Genomic DNA, 18,657 nt, shown 5'->3' on the forward strand with positions numbered 1-18,657 from the left:
GAGAACCCAGCATTTTATAACGGTCACTTTTTCAATTGGTGAGTGTCGAAAGAGGTGGTTCAATGGTTTAGGGACTATTGACAGCACTTGGAAGAGAAAATAAATATAAGGTTAGCTCTTTCCCCATGCCGCTCAATCAAATAAACCCAGATACATTAAAGATCTAAGTGTAAAAACCATAAAAGAACCAGAAGAAAATAAAGGTGAATACTTTTATCTGATCTTTAAAGTAGGGAATAACTTTTTAAGAGACAAAGACAATACAGGAACTACTGTAAAGGTCACATGGACAAAATCAAGGGGGAGGGTGGAGGTGGGAGAGGGAGGGGGGTTTGGCTGGGATGGGGTGGAGGGATGGGGAGAAAAGGCATGCAACTATAATTGAATAACAAAAAAATTTTTTAAAAAGAGACAAAGACAAAATATAATGAAGGAATATATAATACATGAAAACATAAAACTTCTATATATAAAAACCACCAAGAACAAAACCAACAAGTAAAGGGCAAGCCAGGGAAAAATAAATACATTATATGAGGCAAAGAATTAATACTATTTCTATAAAGCAATAATAATGATGTAAACATTGGAAAGTGGGCAGATATATATCAGCAAATGACAAAAAGAAGTTCCAATGACAAATATATATTTAATCTCACTAGTAGTCAAAGAATGTCTTCCCTCTCAACTTGGCAAAGACTAAAAACTTTGTAACATTCAGGGTTGGCAAAGGTTTGGGGAAATAGGAAGTTTCACGTAGAACCGATGGGATTTAAATGGACACAACCAGCCTGTACTGCTGTATCATGCTTTAAAGAGCCTTCCATTGGTCCTTAGCTGGACTGTTAACCCCTCAAGGGAAGACCCTGGGTCCTTCACCTCAGTGTAACTTGTCCAATGTCTTATACACAGCAAACACGCAATGATTCTTTGCCAATTATTGGGTGCTTACTTACACCTTGGTCTGAATACAAGTCCACGTGTCGAGTCCCTCTGTGACATTGGCAGGGAGCCTTATCTCTAAGAGGAGAATGAAAAGCTCACTAAAATTTTGACATTGCTGTTTAGGTTGGGAGAAAAGGAGATGACTTTAGAGAGAAGAAAAATAGTATTTGTTGAGATGTTGTTTTAGAAAAATTTTCTCGATTACTTTTTCCAAACCATTCTGCTGAGGTAGGAAGATTACTCCCATTTTATTGGTGGGTAAACTGAGGTGCAGTGAAGTTATGACTTTCAAGATGATCCAGCAAATATGTGGCCAGAGGTGGATTAAAACCCAGATCTGACCACTGCGCCACGCGCTAACCCGCTGGAGCCGAGGAGCCGACACTCTGTTGGAGGAGGGACCTGTGCTCCGAGCCTCACTGATGCACCCTCTGCTGGGCCTTTAGGGTGTGCGTGACTGGAGCTCATGAAAACCACGAGGGTTCACGTGGCCCTCCAACCCTTGCCCGAGCCACTGAATTCTGGCCACGCAGGCAGCTAGCTGTCCACCCCGAAACTTTCGCCTTGTTGCCAACTGTTCCCAACACTGAACCTTGATGCTGTGCCAGCATGGAGTCAGCATGGTGTGAAGAACTAAACATCTTCTTTCCCAGATTCTACTCGCTGTTAGAGCCCTGTCTGCATGGGGCACCGACGTCAAAGCGGAAACCTGGCTGAATCACGTGAAACAGCAACTGTGACACTAAGCACTAACCGAGGACACGTCAGTCATCTTTAGGGGACTTGGGACAGGGGTTTAAATGTCCTACAAAAGCAGTGACATAGGTTTTTGTTTCACTACCGTTGTCAGGGTTTGACTCGGAATATGAGTCATCACTCAAACACATCATATACAGTGCCTCACTCCCGACGAGGAGAGAGGCAGCTTAGACAAATGTCTCGACTCCGTTACACGACTCCCCCAAAGATGGGCCGAGGGAGACTTAGGCAGAACCTAATTTTTCAAACCACGTGAAATCACGTCATGATTTTCATGAGCTCCCATCACACATACTCTAGTGCCCTCGGCAGAGGGTGCAGTAGTGAGTCGTGGAGCGCACGTGCCTTCTCAGACAAGGCGTCAGCTGCTTGGCTCAGGCTGGTGAACGCACAGCAGAGCAAGGCCAGGGATGTGCGGGCAGCCTGGGCCCCGGGCCAGGGCACTGGGCCGTGGCGGTATCGGGAGGTTAGTGGTCAAGCCACACTCCCCTCACCAAGTCACAGGCCCTGCCTGGAGGAAGCGGCACCTTTTTCTAATTTGCACAAAGTTATCACACGGGCCAGTTCATTAACTTTTTCAAAGGACGATTGCTCCTCACCCATTCACATATCCTAGGCACCCAGGACACAGCCTCCACCCTTCGCCATTCAGAGCTAGTTAGGGAGATACCTATGTGAACCAGTATTTATAATGTTGGGGGAGAAGTGCCGTAATAGAGGGTTTGAACACAAACCATGGGAGCAGAGAGGAGGGAGGCATTCCCTTCTGGGAGGAGCCTGGGAAGGCTTCCCAAAGAAGGCAGTGATTGTGGATCCCTGCCTCCCGCTGACCATGGGCCGCTGTCGATTTCTCAGAACCTCTACTTGGAGTCGGGGCATAATAATGATGACGATGACAATGGCACAGGTTAGTATGACATCAACTCCAATTTTTTGAAGACTTTGCCAGGAAAAGAGCTAAAATTTAAACAACAGTTTATTAAACCTAGAGGGAAACTTAGAGGCTGTTAGTTCAACCTCACCCCTTAACAGGGGGTCACTGCAGTTTCATTCCAGAAAGACAGAGTGTCTGGTCCAAGGTCACACAGAGAGAAAGCCTGTGGCAGAGCAAGCGACAGAATGCGTTTCTGAAGCTGCAGTTCACTGTGCCTTCTACAAAGCCATCTTTTTCCCCAGCTATAAGCAGAAGACACACCCTCCATTGCTCCCTGGTTTGCCACTCCTTAATGAGGACAGACAGAACTCAGACTGCGACGCTGGCTGGCAGTGTCCGCCTCTCACCACAGAGGATCCCTGGAAACCACGCCACAAAGACACGGAGATATTAGACACAGCAGATGCACTCCCAACCAAGGATGGAAGAGCAAGTAAACCAGACACAAACACTGATGCATTACAAGAGCAAGAATGAAGTGGCGATGAGCCTCAGTAAACACGTAAACTGGTAAATTACGGGCCCACTCATATAACACAGGCGTAAGTGCACTGAACGCGCTTACACGTGCATCACAGTGTAACATGAACTGAACTCCAAACCACACTCCAGCCATAAAAATACAACAGTGAGCATTAAGCATTTATTGATATTTTGCTTTGTCTCCTTAGAATTTAGAAGAGCTTTGTAGGAGAGGTTGGATCTTAGTCTCTTAAAAAGTCCCCTAAGGAGGGATGGGTATCGAGGCTGTACCTCCTCCTCCGGCGCTCTGGCCGCTGGGCCTGCTGTGTCTGCTCTGTCTTGTGCCCACGTCCTAGGCCCTGTGCCAAAACGGCCGAGCGCCTGCACAGGCTGGTGGTCCAGTGGGGGAGATGTAAATATAAATGATGTTCTGTTTTGTCAGATTGATTCTCAGATACCGAGGTTTTGTGTGACACTAAGAAAACACTGCCGATTAAATGATGACACAGCACCTAGTGACAGCCCTGTATGGTCCATGAACCTGTCTGCCAGCCTTTTCTGGCTGGTAACTGCTTCCCTTTATTCTGAGGCAGTCAGTGACTTCTCCTGCCTTCAGCTGCACTGCTCGGCCTGTGCTGGGCAGTCCACCTGCATATCTCTTAGTTTAAAGCAGAGCAGCTTCCTCTCTCTGGGCACAAGAAGCACCTGGTTGTTGCTTTGCAAGAGAATATGGAACGGTGGTCATTTCTTCAAAGATGAACATTTGCTCTACTAATATCAAAGGGAGCTCTGCCATTCTGTCTTTGCCTTTCAGTGTAAATGATAACGCTCATTCCATGCAGAATCAGTGTAAACTTTTTGAAGTCAATTTAAATGACATGTAACATATCAGCAATACACATAATTCAACTAAGGAGAAAAGTAATACAGCAGCTTTGTATCAGTTATCTACTGCTACATAACAAAACACTCCAAAAATAAAGCATTGCTTAAACCAATACGATTAAAGTAATGTAATTGCTTCAAACAAAAATAAAAAACGAAAGTCACCTTGAAGTATGTGCTGAGGCTCTTTTCCCCTTCTACGTTCTTTAATAAGCCGAAACATCAAAAGCCAACCCTTTACTCTTTTTTTCTGTACCCAAAGTACTACAGTAGGCTCTATCAATGTTTCCTTGTCCCTTTGAAACACTTGATAAAAGTAATGACTGATCCTATATTTCTCCTTTCTCTCATTTCAGTTTATGAAAAGCTACAAAGTTTAACACCTTAGAATCACACAACATAAGAGCCACTTGCAGTAATTATAGTTAAATTCCCCTTCTACATCTTCTACATCCAAGCCTATTCAATCTTTTGTCAGCAAACTTTATGTTTCTTCTTCTTACAAATGTGGAGGGCACCAGCTGCCCATCAGAGTTATTATGAAGCTCATATGAAACAAAGCATTTACAACAATTAGTGCAAGGTCAGGCCCACCACGGGGCTTAATGCCGACATCACGCCAGGAACAGTTACAGTCTGAGGACACAGCAGTGACCCAACAAATACCTGATTTCACGGAGAAATCATTCTAGTAGGAAGAGAGACAGTAAATAAGTACCTAAAATACATATCTAAACATACACATACACGTGTGTGTGTGTGCGAGGGTGGAAATGCTAAGAAGAAAATAAAGCAAGCATGGCAGGACGTGGGATTCGGTCTGAGTGAAATGGAAGGACCTGGAGGGTATGAACAGGGCGAGAATCGGGCCACTCTGCCTGCTGTATGAGAGCAGATGGTGGGATACTCTCATGGAACTCCGTAAATGAAGCTTCCATGCCTCCCAGCAGTGTCAAGAACAGCCTTGGAAAGGGTCAGGCCTGCAACGATGCTGACTTGGTGAAGCGAACAGTAGGGGGAGCCGGGGAAGCAGGAGGAAGAACTGAGCTGGGGGACACGGACCTGTAGGACGAAGGCAGCACCTGCCAACCATCCCACTGATTGACAGAACCTTCGCCACGCAAGCCGGGGAGAGCAAAAGAGGTCAAGCTCCAAATTTACTTTTCTGGTAGCTGAGCAGTAGGGACAGGCAGGACCAACTTCATGATTTGCAGGGCCTAGTGCAAAATGAAAATGCGGGGTCCCTTGTTCAAAAATTAAGAATTTCAAGATGTGACACCAAAGCATTAAACAAGCACGAGCCCCTTCTGAGCACATGGCCCTGGGCAGCTTCCCAGGCCACGTGCCCCTGGAGCTGGTGCTGGGGCAGCAATGCTCCCTGTCGGCCCAGGGAGAAGGGAGCTAACGCTAAAGTGAGATTTAGGATCCCTGCGTGACTGAACCATCAGGGATCTTCTTTCTAGGCTCGTGTAAATCAGTCTAGATGAGGGTGTCTCAGTGGTAAATTCAGACGGCAATTGTCCAAATGGAGGCAGATTCCTCTTTTTTATTTTGATTTTTTTTACAGTAGTAAAATCCACATAACACTTTTCACTTTAACGATTTGTGAGTGTGTACTCTGGTGGCACTAAAACATTCACGATGTTGTCACCATCACCATTCTCTGCACCGAAAACTTTTTCATCATCCCTAGCAAAGGTTCTGTACCCATTCACCAATAACACCTCGCCTCCCCCGGCCCCTGGCAACCTCTGTTCTACGTTCTGTCTCTCTGAAGTTGCCTATTCTAGGGATGGAGGTAGAATTCACTACTACAATTTTTTTTTCTAATGGTTTAAACCCTAATGGCCCATAATACAAGGTCCGACAGAAATAATGCCCCTTTTTTATTACAAAATCTTTTAGCGCAAAACCATAAGCATGTAATTCTCTAACATAACAATATCACACTCAAGCACACCATATGACATTTTAGGTGAAATGTTCAAGTGAAAACTACAAATCATCACACCCGTATTATTGCCCTCCCAAGCACAGCCCAGCAGGCCTCACTTCTGCCGGGCCCCGTACGTGGTGCGCTGACGGCCCTAGGCTGCCCTCACCTGCGTGTAGATCAGGTTCACAGCAGCTCTGCAGTCCATCAGCATGCAGTCGAGGGCTGGGTCCATGTACCTGCACGACCCAGGACTGTTAAGTCGGTTCACACGACACGGCTCACGGGCGCAATGACATGTCTGAAGTGGTGGCTCTCTATGCCTTGAACCAAGGCCCCCTTTCTGACAAAGCCCTGCCCCTCTACCTGCCTAGCCTTCAATTTGTCCCTTCCCTCTTCTGCTCCCTAATTTTCCCATACTGTAAGCTCTTGCCTGGTGGGCACGGACAGCAAAGATGCAAAAAGAGAAAGCTTCAGGGGAATGGTCCACAGCCCTGTTCACTCTAAGTCACCAAGTCCTGCATGAGCTTCCCTACCCGCACTACTGGGCACACACACTCACTTGCCCAGGTCCACACCAGCATCGCCTCCCCGTCCCCAGGCCACCCTCACCTCTTGCCTGAGCTGCTCTGGCAACCTCCTCACCGGGCTTCCTGCCTCCGTCGGGTTCCCTCTATCTCACGCTCCACATTCTGACATGGTGGTTTTTCCTGAGTAACCTTTCAGGCCCCCACTGTCCCAACAGGAGATCATGCACCCTGATCCCGTCCAGGGCTCTTCAGAGGACACCCCGCTTCCACATCCAGTCCCCTCTCCTCCCCAACATTCTACCTTCCAAGCATGTTTTTTCTCCTCTCCCTGTGCCTGGAAGACCACTCACCTCACCAACCTCTGTCCCTGAACTATCTGCTTCTCCTGGCAAGACACATCCTCACATCCCCTCCACTGGTGCCTGCTCCCCAAGACTGTGTTGGGACCCTGCCCTCTGTGCTTTCTCGGCCCCTGAGTTTAGCCTGACCACTGCTCTCATCAAGCTGATCAGAGGACCCCTGAGCCCCGGGGCTGGTTCCTAGTCAGGGGCCTTGGCAAAGTGGCTTGCAAACAGCAGGGTTCCATGCATGCCTAATGGATCCAGAAGCACCAGGACGAACGGTAGAAGCCCAGCAGTGTGCTGAGAACTGACAGAGAGTCAGAGAGTCAGGGAGTCAGACAGCCCCCAGACCCATTCCAGACTGGGGCTCTGAGAGGCCAGGGCGGGCGCCCTCTGGTCTGGAAAGAACCATATCATCACCGGAGAGATGCACCGGGAAATTCATGGGCAGAGGAAGATCCCTGAGATTTTCATTTTCCCTAGCAAAGGTTCTACACCCGTTAAACCATAACTCCTCTCCTTCCCTATCCCCTGGTAACCTCTGTTCTACTTTCTGTCTCTGAATTTGCCTCTTCTAGGTATGGAGGTAGAATTAACTATTAAATTTTTTTTTCTAATGGTTTAACCCATTCCCAGGGTGAGGCTGCACCTGCTGGGAATCCCACAGCCTCCCTGCCCCCATCCTGTAACACCTCACCCTGGAAAGCGGGCCGGGCACCTGCGCAGGAGGCTCCCCCTTTCCAGTGACCTGATCCTCACCTCTAACAACTGACGTGAGACCTCCTTTCTTTCCAGTTCCCAGGATCAAAGGCAATCTGCCTGCATCTGAGATGCTGGCTTGTAAGTAGATATTTTTTTAATTCTTTCTTTCCATTACTATTTACCCTCCCATGTAGGTAGACATTTTATCTTGCACTTACAATCTAGAATTCACCTAGTTAATGGAGACATAAGACATTGGGAAAGCCCAATTTCCAATTCAAGCTTCAAGGTGAGGCGCAGAATCTTCATCTCTCCTCTGATCTCACGCTCTCCAGAGAGCTCATGAGCAACAAGTCTAAGCCCCAGTGATTTCTGTTGTTGTCAGCATTATCCTCATTGCCATCCTCAAGATAACAAGAACAAACAAGACGAAAATTTTCTGAGCATATGGGATCACTTTACTCAACCCTCACAGTAATCCTGAGGCTCATGACTCTTTTATGATTCCCATTTTACAAATAGAGAAACTGAGTCTTAGAGAGCTTGAATAACTGGGCCAAGGTTGTTCAGCTAAATCCTGAGAGAGCTGGGACTAAGATTCACATACTCTGACCCCAGGAATAACTAACCATGCTCAGCCACTTGCCGGGCTAAGCAGCTTCCATAAGCACAACTACTCTAGAAGCCCTTAGATGGAGCTGCTAAGGGCTTTTCCTTTTCCTGTCTCAGGGTTCCATGCCATGGACTTTGACAGTTTCTCAGAATATTTTTGAGTAACAGTAAGTGAACTTCTAGCCTTGCTGGGAATATCCTTCCAGAATTCAAAACCGCAGACCAGAGCTCTCACAGGGCATTGCGAGGTCAAGATAAGTACTATTCCTAGATTTCAAAATGCCCTCCTTTTAATCCTCTGTGCTCAGATTACAAGATAACTGAGCTGGGAGAGAGTGAACCAAAGACGCAACCCAACCCAGCCAGGGCCATCAACACGGAACTACAGGCTATAGGTTATGTGTGGGGGTGGGTTAGGGGAGTGTCCTGCTTCTAGTTATTTTCTGTTTGCTTGCTCTGCATGGGGCCCTCTGTTTCTGGGGGAAATGGTAGTGTTTTCTGCAAGATGCCCTATCACTGTAGGAATAGGGCTGGTCCTGGCATACATGCATTTGTTGTTGAAATGCTTTTGGAGTATTAGCCGGCTACTTAGAGTCCCAATGCACTTCAAGTTGGCTGAGCCCACCCTTTGCCTTCAGGGGATAGTTCAACACAGTTCAACAGATGAATCAGAACTGCTTGTAATAACAAATTCCTTCAATTAATACAGTCACTAATCCATTCCAAAGCAAGCCCACGGCCTGCAGTTCCTCCCCATTACCTGTTTCAACCCCAACCCCAAGAGCCCTTGTTTTTCAAGTCTTACCTTCACGGCCGCCTCTCTCACGCTAGTGTCTCTGAGCATATACTTGAGACCAGTGAAAGTCACCCTCAACAGCCTAGCCTTTAGGACAAATAGTGTCTTCCTTGTCCCCTCTGCCTTCTTTACTGCTTTCCTCCTTGCACTCCCCAAGCTGCTCCCTGGTCTCTCACTAGCTGTCAGGCCACGAGCGACATGGTGACAATGACAGACTGTGATCAGTCATGGTCATTCACTCAAATGCCCGCTCTCCCCCTGCTTACTCACCACTTCCGGAGTCCGACCTTGCAGTCTTCCACCTCAGAACTTCGGAGACTCACGTAAGGGAGTTCAAAGTCCGCCAGTTTTTTCATGACTACAGAAAGGGGAAAGGAAAGGGAGTCTCACTGGTTGAAACAGCACCGTTTACATTCCGTGGCTTTAAAATGAGAACAGAAAGCATTACTATCGGAAAACATAAAACACAGTAATAATATTCTCTTTAGCTTTCTAAAGTTTATTCAAAAAATAAATGCCATTTTATCTTCATAAAGTACCAGCAGCTTGAGTGAGCACTGTTTTACGCTGTGACACAGATGAAGAAATCGAGGGCCGAGAGGCCCACTGCCTTTGCCGGCACAGCCCAGACCCTAGCGGCCAAGCCAACACCCCAACCCCACCTTCCGACTTCAGCCCGCCTCCCCACAGCTTCGTGAGGACACACGTAAACTACGCTAGAGCACTGATGGCGTTTCACAACTAAAAACGTGCACTATCTAGAAAAGCTCCGTAGAGAAAAGCAAGAGCTATTTGAATGGGACTGTCACCTTTTACCATCTCATATCTTTCTTTTTAATCCTTACCCGAGAATATATTTATTGACTTTAGAGAAAAAGGAAGGGAGAGAGGGAGGGGAGGAGAGGGAGAGAGAAACATCGATGTGAGAGAAACATTGACTGGTTGCCTCCCATATGTGCCCCAACCAAGGATCAGACCTGCAACCTAGGTATGTGCTCTCGCGGGGAATTGAACCCACAACATTTTGGTGCATGGAACAACATTCCAACCAATTGAGCCGCCCAGCCAGGGCTCATATATCTTCTTTAAGAATCTGGGAACTTACTTATATCACCTGAACTTTATAGCAAATACTCCTTAACAAGGGAAAGGATGGCGTGATGAGACGCCCTGATGCCTGGGGTCTGGCACTGTGTTCACTGGGACGTTATGGTGTGGCTGGGGGTCAGCAGTCAGGGGCACTGGTCCAGGTGGGATGGACATCAGGATTGGGACCAGTGCAGGCACAAGAGGAGTGCAGGGCCTGGAAAGACCCGACTTCTCACTCCCGTCCATGCCCCTTCCCTGGAGCTACTCGTCCCCAGCTCTCCCGGCCCACAGACTCGACCTCCCACCCCCAAACTTTTCATCTAGGAGTGAGGAAGAGCAGTAGGGACCATACACTGGGGACTTCCCCTGGGGGTGGCTAGCTCCTCAGCGGAGCCCCTGCCCACATGGCATTCCTTCTGTCCTGCTTACCGGAGAGCTTGCCCTCCTTGCGAAACTGAATGAGAAAGAGGCCAAAGTAGCCCAAGAGCTCCGGACACAGTCCAATTTTGTGCGACACCACCTTGAACCAAAGACAAGAAAAGGGGGCGGGGTTAGAAGTGTCCCCCGTGGGTGCTGAGGTGTGCCAAATTTGCAACTGCCTGTAAACACAATAAAAAGTGCGTTAATAGGCTAGCAGATAGTAAAAGAAATGTTTTCAGAGTCTAAAATGGTACCTATTTGTTTTAGAAAATGTTTCAATTAATAAGAAATAGAGTGAAGGAAAAAATCTGTCCCATCACAATGGCATTAACTGGCCTCAGCTGAGGCTGGTCGTCCAGTCTCGGATGAGGACGCGTCTGTCTCCCAGGTCGTTTGGACTTCACTTGTCCACTGGAGGGCAGCACCCTCTCGGCTCCAACATCCGTCCTAGCTATTTACCTTCCAGTGGGCGGAATTACCAGATACTGGGAAAGGGATATTCCCCACTGCTCTGCCGCTCTGTAAAAGTCTGTGAGCTACCCAGGCCTGCTTCTCTCTGATGTCGCCTGTGATGTTCAAGTCTGATTTACATGGCACTGGCACAGTGAAGCCCTCAGGTCCCAGGCACCGACTGCCCTCATTTCATAGTCTTTTTTGACCTTCCCATCAAAGGGCTTTCATTTCAACACCAATGGGTGCATTACCGACGGGTCACAGGCTATAACCTCAAATGTTCCCTTAGCAGGAACTTCCACGCCACTCCAGACTCTTTCCCTCACCACTCACCCACCCCCACCTCTGCCCCTTTAAATCTGGGCTCCTGACTGACTGCTTTGCACGCCCCATCTGAATTCTCTAGATGCTCTTTAACACCCAAGGATGTACACCCACAGCACTGTGTGTGAGCCGACACTTTAACCACAGCTCCAAGTTCTCGTGGTGGAACTTGTACAAACACCAGGGAGCCTTCCTTGTCGGAGATCTGAAAGCTACTGTATTTTTCTGTGTATAATGTGCTCCTGTGTACAGTGTCCACCCGCGTTACTGGCCCAAACTCTCAGGAAAGATATCTTTCGTTTCAATTTTTTAATTCAATTATTTCTTTATTTATATTTAGAAACAAAACCGATTATTGTATTCCAGGGTATTATTTTGCATATGGATATCGTTATTGCTTTCTAGAGTTATACTTCTAATGCATAAGCATAAATAAAAGAATTAAAAATATGTATATAGATAAGGAATGAGTACTACCCATGTATAATGCGTATCCTTATTTTTCCCTCAAAAATTTAGTCAAAAAAGTGTGCATCATACACAGCAAAATACAGTTCCTCATAAGTACAGTTTTATGAGGTGGATGGTATGAGCAGGTGTTCTCAGCGCAGCCTTGTGAGTAAAGAGCCTGGCAACTTTTCACAACTTTTCCCCAACCCTTACCCCCATTCTCCCTTCTCCCTCATTTCCTTCCCCAGGCCCTCGCAAACAAAACCAAACAAACAAAAACAAACACAGGGCCCCACTGCGGGGCGTCGGAGAGGGCGTGAGCGTGTGCTGGTAGGTAACAGACTATATCTTGTCCTAGAGGAAATATGGCCCATGTCCATGCAAATTAGATTTCTCTTCTCTGACTCCATCAGTGAAAACAGCAAGCTTACAGGCGAAAGCAGAGGAGTGAGAAAGCAGAATGGAGCAGCTTTCATCATCTGTGACGACATATATACGAGCACCTTCTTCGGAGAGGAGTGAGCATCTACAAAAGGAGACAGCAATATTTCCATCTCGGCAAATGTTAACGATACTCCAGAACACAAACACCAGCGATAAAACGACATTAGCACAAATGCATAAACAGTGACGACAAAAAAAATTTTAGCTTATTGCTGGTCCTTGAAGAGCCCAGCAAGATGGGGGTGAGGGGGTGAGGAACAGCGAAGAGAGAGTGGCGGCTAGTATGCGTGAGGAAGTGCAGGCTGTGATTTTTAATTACGAAGTTTAGATTACATTGCTGTGCAGGTGAGAGAATTTCCAGCCCCTGGAAGAAAATGCGCATGTCTGCCCGGCCAAGGGCTCACTATACCTGTTGTGGAAACTCCACCGCTTTAGGGGCATTACACTTACCTGATGCTAATGATGTCAGTGTTGCGGGTGAGTCTCTCACAAGGCAATGTGATTGGAAGAGAGGAAGCGCATCTTTCCGAGATCACAAATGTATCTAATTAAACGTATGCTATCAGTTACAGGGGGACTGGGCAAAAACAGATGGCACTGTGGACCCTACCTTTACTGCCCAATGCAATACTTGCTCAGCACTACCTCTAATAGTGATAATTCCAATGATAATAAATACCCAGAACCACCACTGTTGATGGAACATGAGCTGTTTCCATAATTACTTAGACATCGCCTTGAAACATTAAGTAACTTACCCAAACTCACACAGCTATGATATGACAGCACTGTCATTTGAACCCAGGATTTGTCTTACCCTCAGCACACAGGAGACCCGAACCTGCCACCACAGCCAGCTGCAGGTGTGTCTTGGCCAGCAAGCCCAGGGTGCGCAAACATGTCAACAACGATGTCGTCAGGCAGGGCAGGTGCTCCAGGGCTCCACGGCCTGACCATTTCCAAATTATCTTACATCTGCCTGCAGCACCTGAGTTAACCGCTGGCCCCAGAGGCATCCAGTGTATGGTCCCCACCCTACCACCATCCTTCTCCTCCTTCATTTATGTGCCTGTCTCCCATTCTGTAGGTCCCAGCAGGGCAACTGAAGGAACTATGGGGGTCTTGGGGGGGAGGGGAAACAGGGAGTTGGTATAAATCCCCTCAAGCATCAAGCATAAAGGCCTTTGATGTTTTTTAGAAAGATCATTCTGGAAATCTGTGCAGAAGATTAGCAAGATGGAAGCAGGGAGACTATTTTCTGGGCTGCTGTAGAAATCTGGCTAAGAGTGATGAGAGCTCAAACTAGGGGCATGGAGGTTGAGAGGAGAAGACAGGAGAACAGGGGTGACTAGGGGAGAGACGTGGGGTGCAGTGGCAAGGGGAGCCAGGGGTGAAGGAGGAGGCGTCTGGGGTAACTTCTCAATGGATGCACTCAGCAACTAGGTAGCTGCTGACGTCATGCATAGGGGCTGCAATGCAGCGGCCATGAAGAGGTGGGGGTGGGGAGTGTGCAATGACTTTAACAGGAAGAAATGTCCAAAACAGTCATGCACAGGCAGAGCCTACAGCTAGCAAAAGGGTGTTTCCTATGTGGGAACACAACCTGCTCTCCTGAGGCCAGAAGGATACGAATGGGCTGAAACCTCCAGAACAGAACGAGTCACCATGCGAAGAACCCTCCCATACACACACGGTCTCAGGTAAGGCGACTCGACTTGAGTGAGAGCTGGAGCCCCACGGGGAGCACTTCTGCTCATTTCAGGCTCAGAAGGCAGCAGACACCATGACCCCAGCACAAGAACTATCTGTCCTCGGCAAGGTCCTAGAAACTTTCCCACTTCCTCCTGTTTATAACTTTTTATTCTCCTGTGTGTTTCTCTGGAGGATTAGAACTAAAACCCTCCAAAGGAAAGGGGCCTGGGAACAGAGTGTGGGAGTGGGAAGCTGGTGTCACCTCCACAGCTCAGAGGGAGGACGGGCCGGGGGCGGGGCTGGCCATGGCCACAGCCACATCTGAGGGAGGGGAGGATGCTCTCTGGGTCTCGCTCTCGGAGTCCTCAGAGAACCAGCTAAAACTCAGGTCTGCCACAGAACTAGACCTGCTGGGGTGTTGGTTTCAGGGCTGTCCCCGTGAGGGAGGAGGGACAACTCTTTTAGCCTTTGAAGAACCCGCATCACTCTCTCCCAGAACCTGTTGCCAGCCCACCTGGGTGCGGCCCATTTCAGGCTCATCTGGGCACCAGCCTGCTTCCTGCTCCCAACCAGGGGGCATCCCATAATCCCGTAACAGAGCACTTGCTTATTTCCAGAGCACATCCCTGGCTGCGTCTGAAGGAACTGAAGGCAGCTTTAGGAAGGTCCTTAGAGATCTCCAGAAAGTTGATGCCCACAGGGAAGTGAAACCAAAGAGGCCTGGTGAGCCCTGGCCAGGTAGCTCAGTTGGTTAGAACGTTGTCCCAATATATCAAGGTTGTGGGTTCAATCCCTGGTCAGGGCACATGCAAGAATCAACCAATGAATGCAGAAATAAGTGAAACAACAAATCTCTCTCTCTCTCTCTTTCTCTCTCTGTCTCTCTGTCCCTTCCTCTCTCTCTCTAAACAATTAATCCAAAAACAATTTTAAAAAGGCCTTGGGGACTGGCCATGGCTGAGACTCAGCCAGTCTATCAGAAAACCCCAGCACCTCTACAGATAAGTCATCCATAGTGACATGGTTGGCACGAAGCTTCCAGAAGGCAACTGTGTCCCAGTCCCTGCCTTCAAACACTGCTTCCTGCACTCAGTTCTGGGGCTGGAGTTTAGGTGACGTTTACCTCTAGGACTCTTTCAGCAGTGTCCGACGTTAGGATTTCAACTCGAACGCCCCTTCCGTCGGGCAGAAATATGTCCAGAGAGGCTTTCTTGGTAGTGACGCTAAACGTGTCCTGTGAGCAAAGGGAAAGCACAGTGAGCCCCCCAGAGACCTCAGTGGGGTACCTTATGGAGGTAACAGTCAGCAGTGTCCTCTCCCCAGGCCCTGAAGGTCTACAGTACCGAGAAGCACACGAGAGCCTAGGGTAGAGATTTGGGGGGTGGAGTTTTTGGGGGACAGGATGGGGATTGGGAGGGGTGTGGAGAGGGTCCAAGGCAATATAATGACATGAATAATTGCCAAATAAACAACATTTAAGAAAAAAAATCACCCATGTGACCCTTGGTGGTTTCAGATTTTTAACTCTCATTTTTAATATTTCCAAGCTTCCCTAAATGTCCATAAAATGCATTAATTAATGATTCTACTACAGCAAAAATCAGAAGTGTGCAAGCTCTGAGGCCCGTATGTGGAAGCAAGTGGCTGCCTGTGTGCAGGCACCCAGCCGAGGGCCCAACCCCCAGCTCAGCGCAGCTCCGCTGTGCCCCTGCATCCGAGTGGGCATGCAAGTAGGCTAGGGACGCACGCAGATCCCGGGACCTGTGAGGTTCTTGGACAGAATGCTCTAAAATGTCAAGGGCACACTGGAGACACTGGAAGGCCATCAGAGTTTAGGAAGGTTGGAAGCTGAGATGGACTGGTGCTCAGTTTCCATAGAGAGAGGGACCCCAGGAGGAGGCATGGCCTGTGCCTGCCCAGGTGGGCCTCACTGGGGGTGCTGCATCGGGAGGCATGCCCTTTCCAGCACCTCACAAATGGGATCCTGTTGGTTCACAGAGCTGTCTTGTCTCTGTGATTCAGGTCACAGACTTTCTCATCCTGCATTCTGTACAAGATTAACCCCTAATGCCCTAATATCCACTGGATGTAGTGAGTTCACTCTCCCCTAGGCATTTAGAATGGCACTCATTATGGGTCATCCTTGGGAGAACTGAGAAATGAAAGGGAGAAATAAAACCATCATGAAAATCTTATCAGAAGAAGCAAGAAGAGACACTGCCAAATGCAGCTGGAGCACAAGGCTTTTGCATAAAGTTATAAAGGCAAAATACTAAGAGAACTAAATTATCAGCAAAAAAGACACTCAAAACAGAGCTCCAAGTCATCGATACCCATGAGTGATTTTTAAAAAGCACAAAAGCAAACCCACAATGTGCACACACAGAGGTGAGAGAGCCCAGGCCAGTCACCCCTCTGCGCTGACATGCAATGATTTGCAAGATGTGAGCTTTAAAACACAAGATTCAGACAGCGGGTAGGAGTATGTGCCTATTTGTAAAGCAGAAACGGGGTGCGCACACATGAATGTTTGTGTACGTACAGAAACATGAAGAACACCCATTGAGCTGTAAGCCGCAGTGTCCCTGACGCCCATGGCGTTCCTGTTACCATAGACCCGTGTGAGCTGTTTGAGTGTTGCCGCCACCACAACACACTTTCCAAAGAAAAGGAAAGGAGGTGTGGGTGTGTGTGTGTGTGCGCGCGCGCGCGTGTACTTTGTAAACCATCAAATATAGGGGAAAACACAAATGACTACACCACAGAAGCCTCTAGGGTCATTTCTCAGGTTGAGTGGACCAGTGTGTTTGGCAACACAGTTGAATGACTAAATAAATTAAATCTGCTTCCACTTCTTACAAATCTGATCAACTTGTTATTCTTCCCCAACCTAGGGAACCAGTTCAATAATATCGTATTATTGTACAACGAGGCCTTTCGAAGTTCTCCCAGTCAGCCAAGTACATACCTTCAGGCATGAAAATGTTCCCATGTACACAACTAGAAGGAGTGACGAGCTAAACAAACTTGGCAAAGTTCCAGCCCCTAGCGGACAAGTGGGTGCGGAAGTGTTCCGACGGACAAGAGTGAGTGGCTGTGTTTCACTGTGTTCCCACTGGATTTTCTCTGTGACCCACTTACATACAATACAGGGTTGGCAAACGCAGGTTTACAGCTGTGAATGCACAAAACACAGTTTACTCTTGCACTATTATTTATTAATTATTGTATTACTTTCCACAGGAACAACTGTAAACCTACTTTTGCCCCGCCCTGTACAGCAGGGCGCAGAGAATCTACAGGCAATGGGGGCACGACTGTTGGCGCCACCTGCTGGCCTCCCCATGGCACGGGTGGGAATATCCGCTACAGGAACAGCAGCCCTGCACTGTCGCAGGGCCCTTAGTGATAAAAGGTTCTCTTCTGTATGGTCAGTTCCGAAGTGTACAGTGCTTAGGCTACAGAAAAAAAAAAAGTTATCCACTTTATTAAAATGAGCTAAAGGTCAAGTGAAGCACTTAATTTTCCATCCAGAATCTAAACCTCCAAAAGAACGAAATAGGACCCATCCTCCCATGGGCTCCAAATAAACGTGTTTTACCTGAGTCCAGGCTCTGCTGGGCTGATGCCGGAAACACACGTGTGGTTAAGGAAGAGACATATTCTGCCGCGAAATAATGACCTTAGTAAAGAAGAGCAAGCTTACCAGCTGTACCAGTTTTAAAAAGTCAATGAAGATGTCACTTCTCAACATGTTTGGGTCCACGGTTACTGAAAAACATGGAGAGCAGGCCAGGTTAGCGTGGAGCTGGGCTGGCTGCCCTGTGACACTGCTCCAGCCTCCAGGGAGCCCCCAAGCCCTACTGCCTCCTTGAAAGCAGTGGAGCGTGTGGCCTCTCAAACACACGAAATGCTGCAAAGCTCGCTTCGTCCAGGCAGCCTGGATGACAACGTGGACCCCTCACACCAACCCCAGGTCTCGCTTTACCCATGCATGCTTGAGTCACTCAATATCCACCTTGCCAGAGAGGACGCACAAGTCCCGCTGATGATATGGATAAAGGCCTGGAAGCTGACGCCTCAAGCACTGTGATCATTTGTGAAAAGGCCAGTGGTTAAAGGAGTATTTCTCTAAGATGGGAGAAAAGAAATCAAGAGAGAATGAAAATTCAAAAAGCATTACATTTTGAGCTTAAAAGGGCTATTGAACAGGTCTGAAAGAGGTATATTCTCCATTATAAAAGGTGAATGGGAAAGAGATGACTTTTGGAATTTTCATTTACTGTGCTTAAGAAAAATGTGCAGCTATGAGAAGTAACAAAGTAAATCGGCAACTGCTGACCTAGGATGATCTGTAAGATATATATTTTAAGAGGAAAAAAACAGCATAAAGAAGAAAAATCTCTTTTTCTTTTGCTCTGAAGGATGTCAGTGGGATAGTTGGTGAAGTTGGAATAAGGTCTCTAGGAACCTTTATTGTATCTCTGTGAATTGCCTGATTTTGATAACTATACTGTGGTTATAGAAGGAAATATCCTTGATCTTAGGAAACACGCACAGAAGTATTTAAGGGTGAAGTGCCTTGTGTGTGAAATAATGTATCTCAAAAATCGTGTGTAATATATATGTACATGTACACACACACGCGGAAGAGTGAGAGAGAATGATAAAGCGAATGTAAAAGGTTAACATTTGGGAAGCCTGGGTTAAGAGTATACAGAATTTTGCATTACTTTTTGCAACCTTTTTTAAGTCAGAGAATATTTCAGAATAAAAAGTTTTTAAAACTCAGTTTTAAAATGTGTAGAGGAAGTTCCAGTTAGTGTTGGATAATTAGGGATGTACGCCAGTAGATGCACAGATGGTTTTGGAGGGACTCACAAGCC

The 18,657-nt window shown here is 47.5% G+C and overlaps 1 protein-coding gene across 1 annotated transcript in view; it reads right to left on the reverse strand.

Annotated features, from left to right (window-relative positions):
• The window catches only part of SNX31 (sorting nexin 31), a 48,063-nt gene that overhangs the window by 19,479 nt on the left and 9,927 nt on the right, over positions 1-18,657 (reverse strand). The window contains exons 4-8 of the mRNA XM_053930453.1: positions 17,478-17,542; positions 14,895-15,005; positions 10,418-10,508; positions 9,170-9,257; positions 6,088-6,157 (exon numbers count right to left, since the gene is read on the reverse strand). Coding sequence (XP_053786428.1) covers positions 6,088-6,157; positions 9,170-9,257; positions 10,418-10,508; positions 14,895-15,005; positions 17,478-17,542 — 425 coding nt within the window. The remainder of the gene's footprint in view (positions 1-6,087; positions 6,158-9,169; positions 9,258-10,417; positions 10,509-14,894; positions 15,006-17,477; positions 17,543-18,657) is intronic.

Source organism: Desmodus rotundus, chromosome 8 (genome assembly GCF_022682495.2).
Source record: "Desmodus rotundus isolate HL8 chromosome 8, HLdesRot8A.1, whole genome shotgun sequence".
Classification (NCBI taxonomy): Eukaryota; Metazoa; Chordata; class Mammalia; order Chiroptera; family Phyllostomidae; genus Desmodus; species Desmodus rotundus.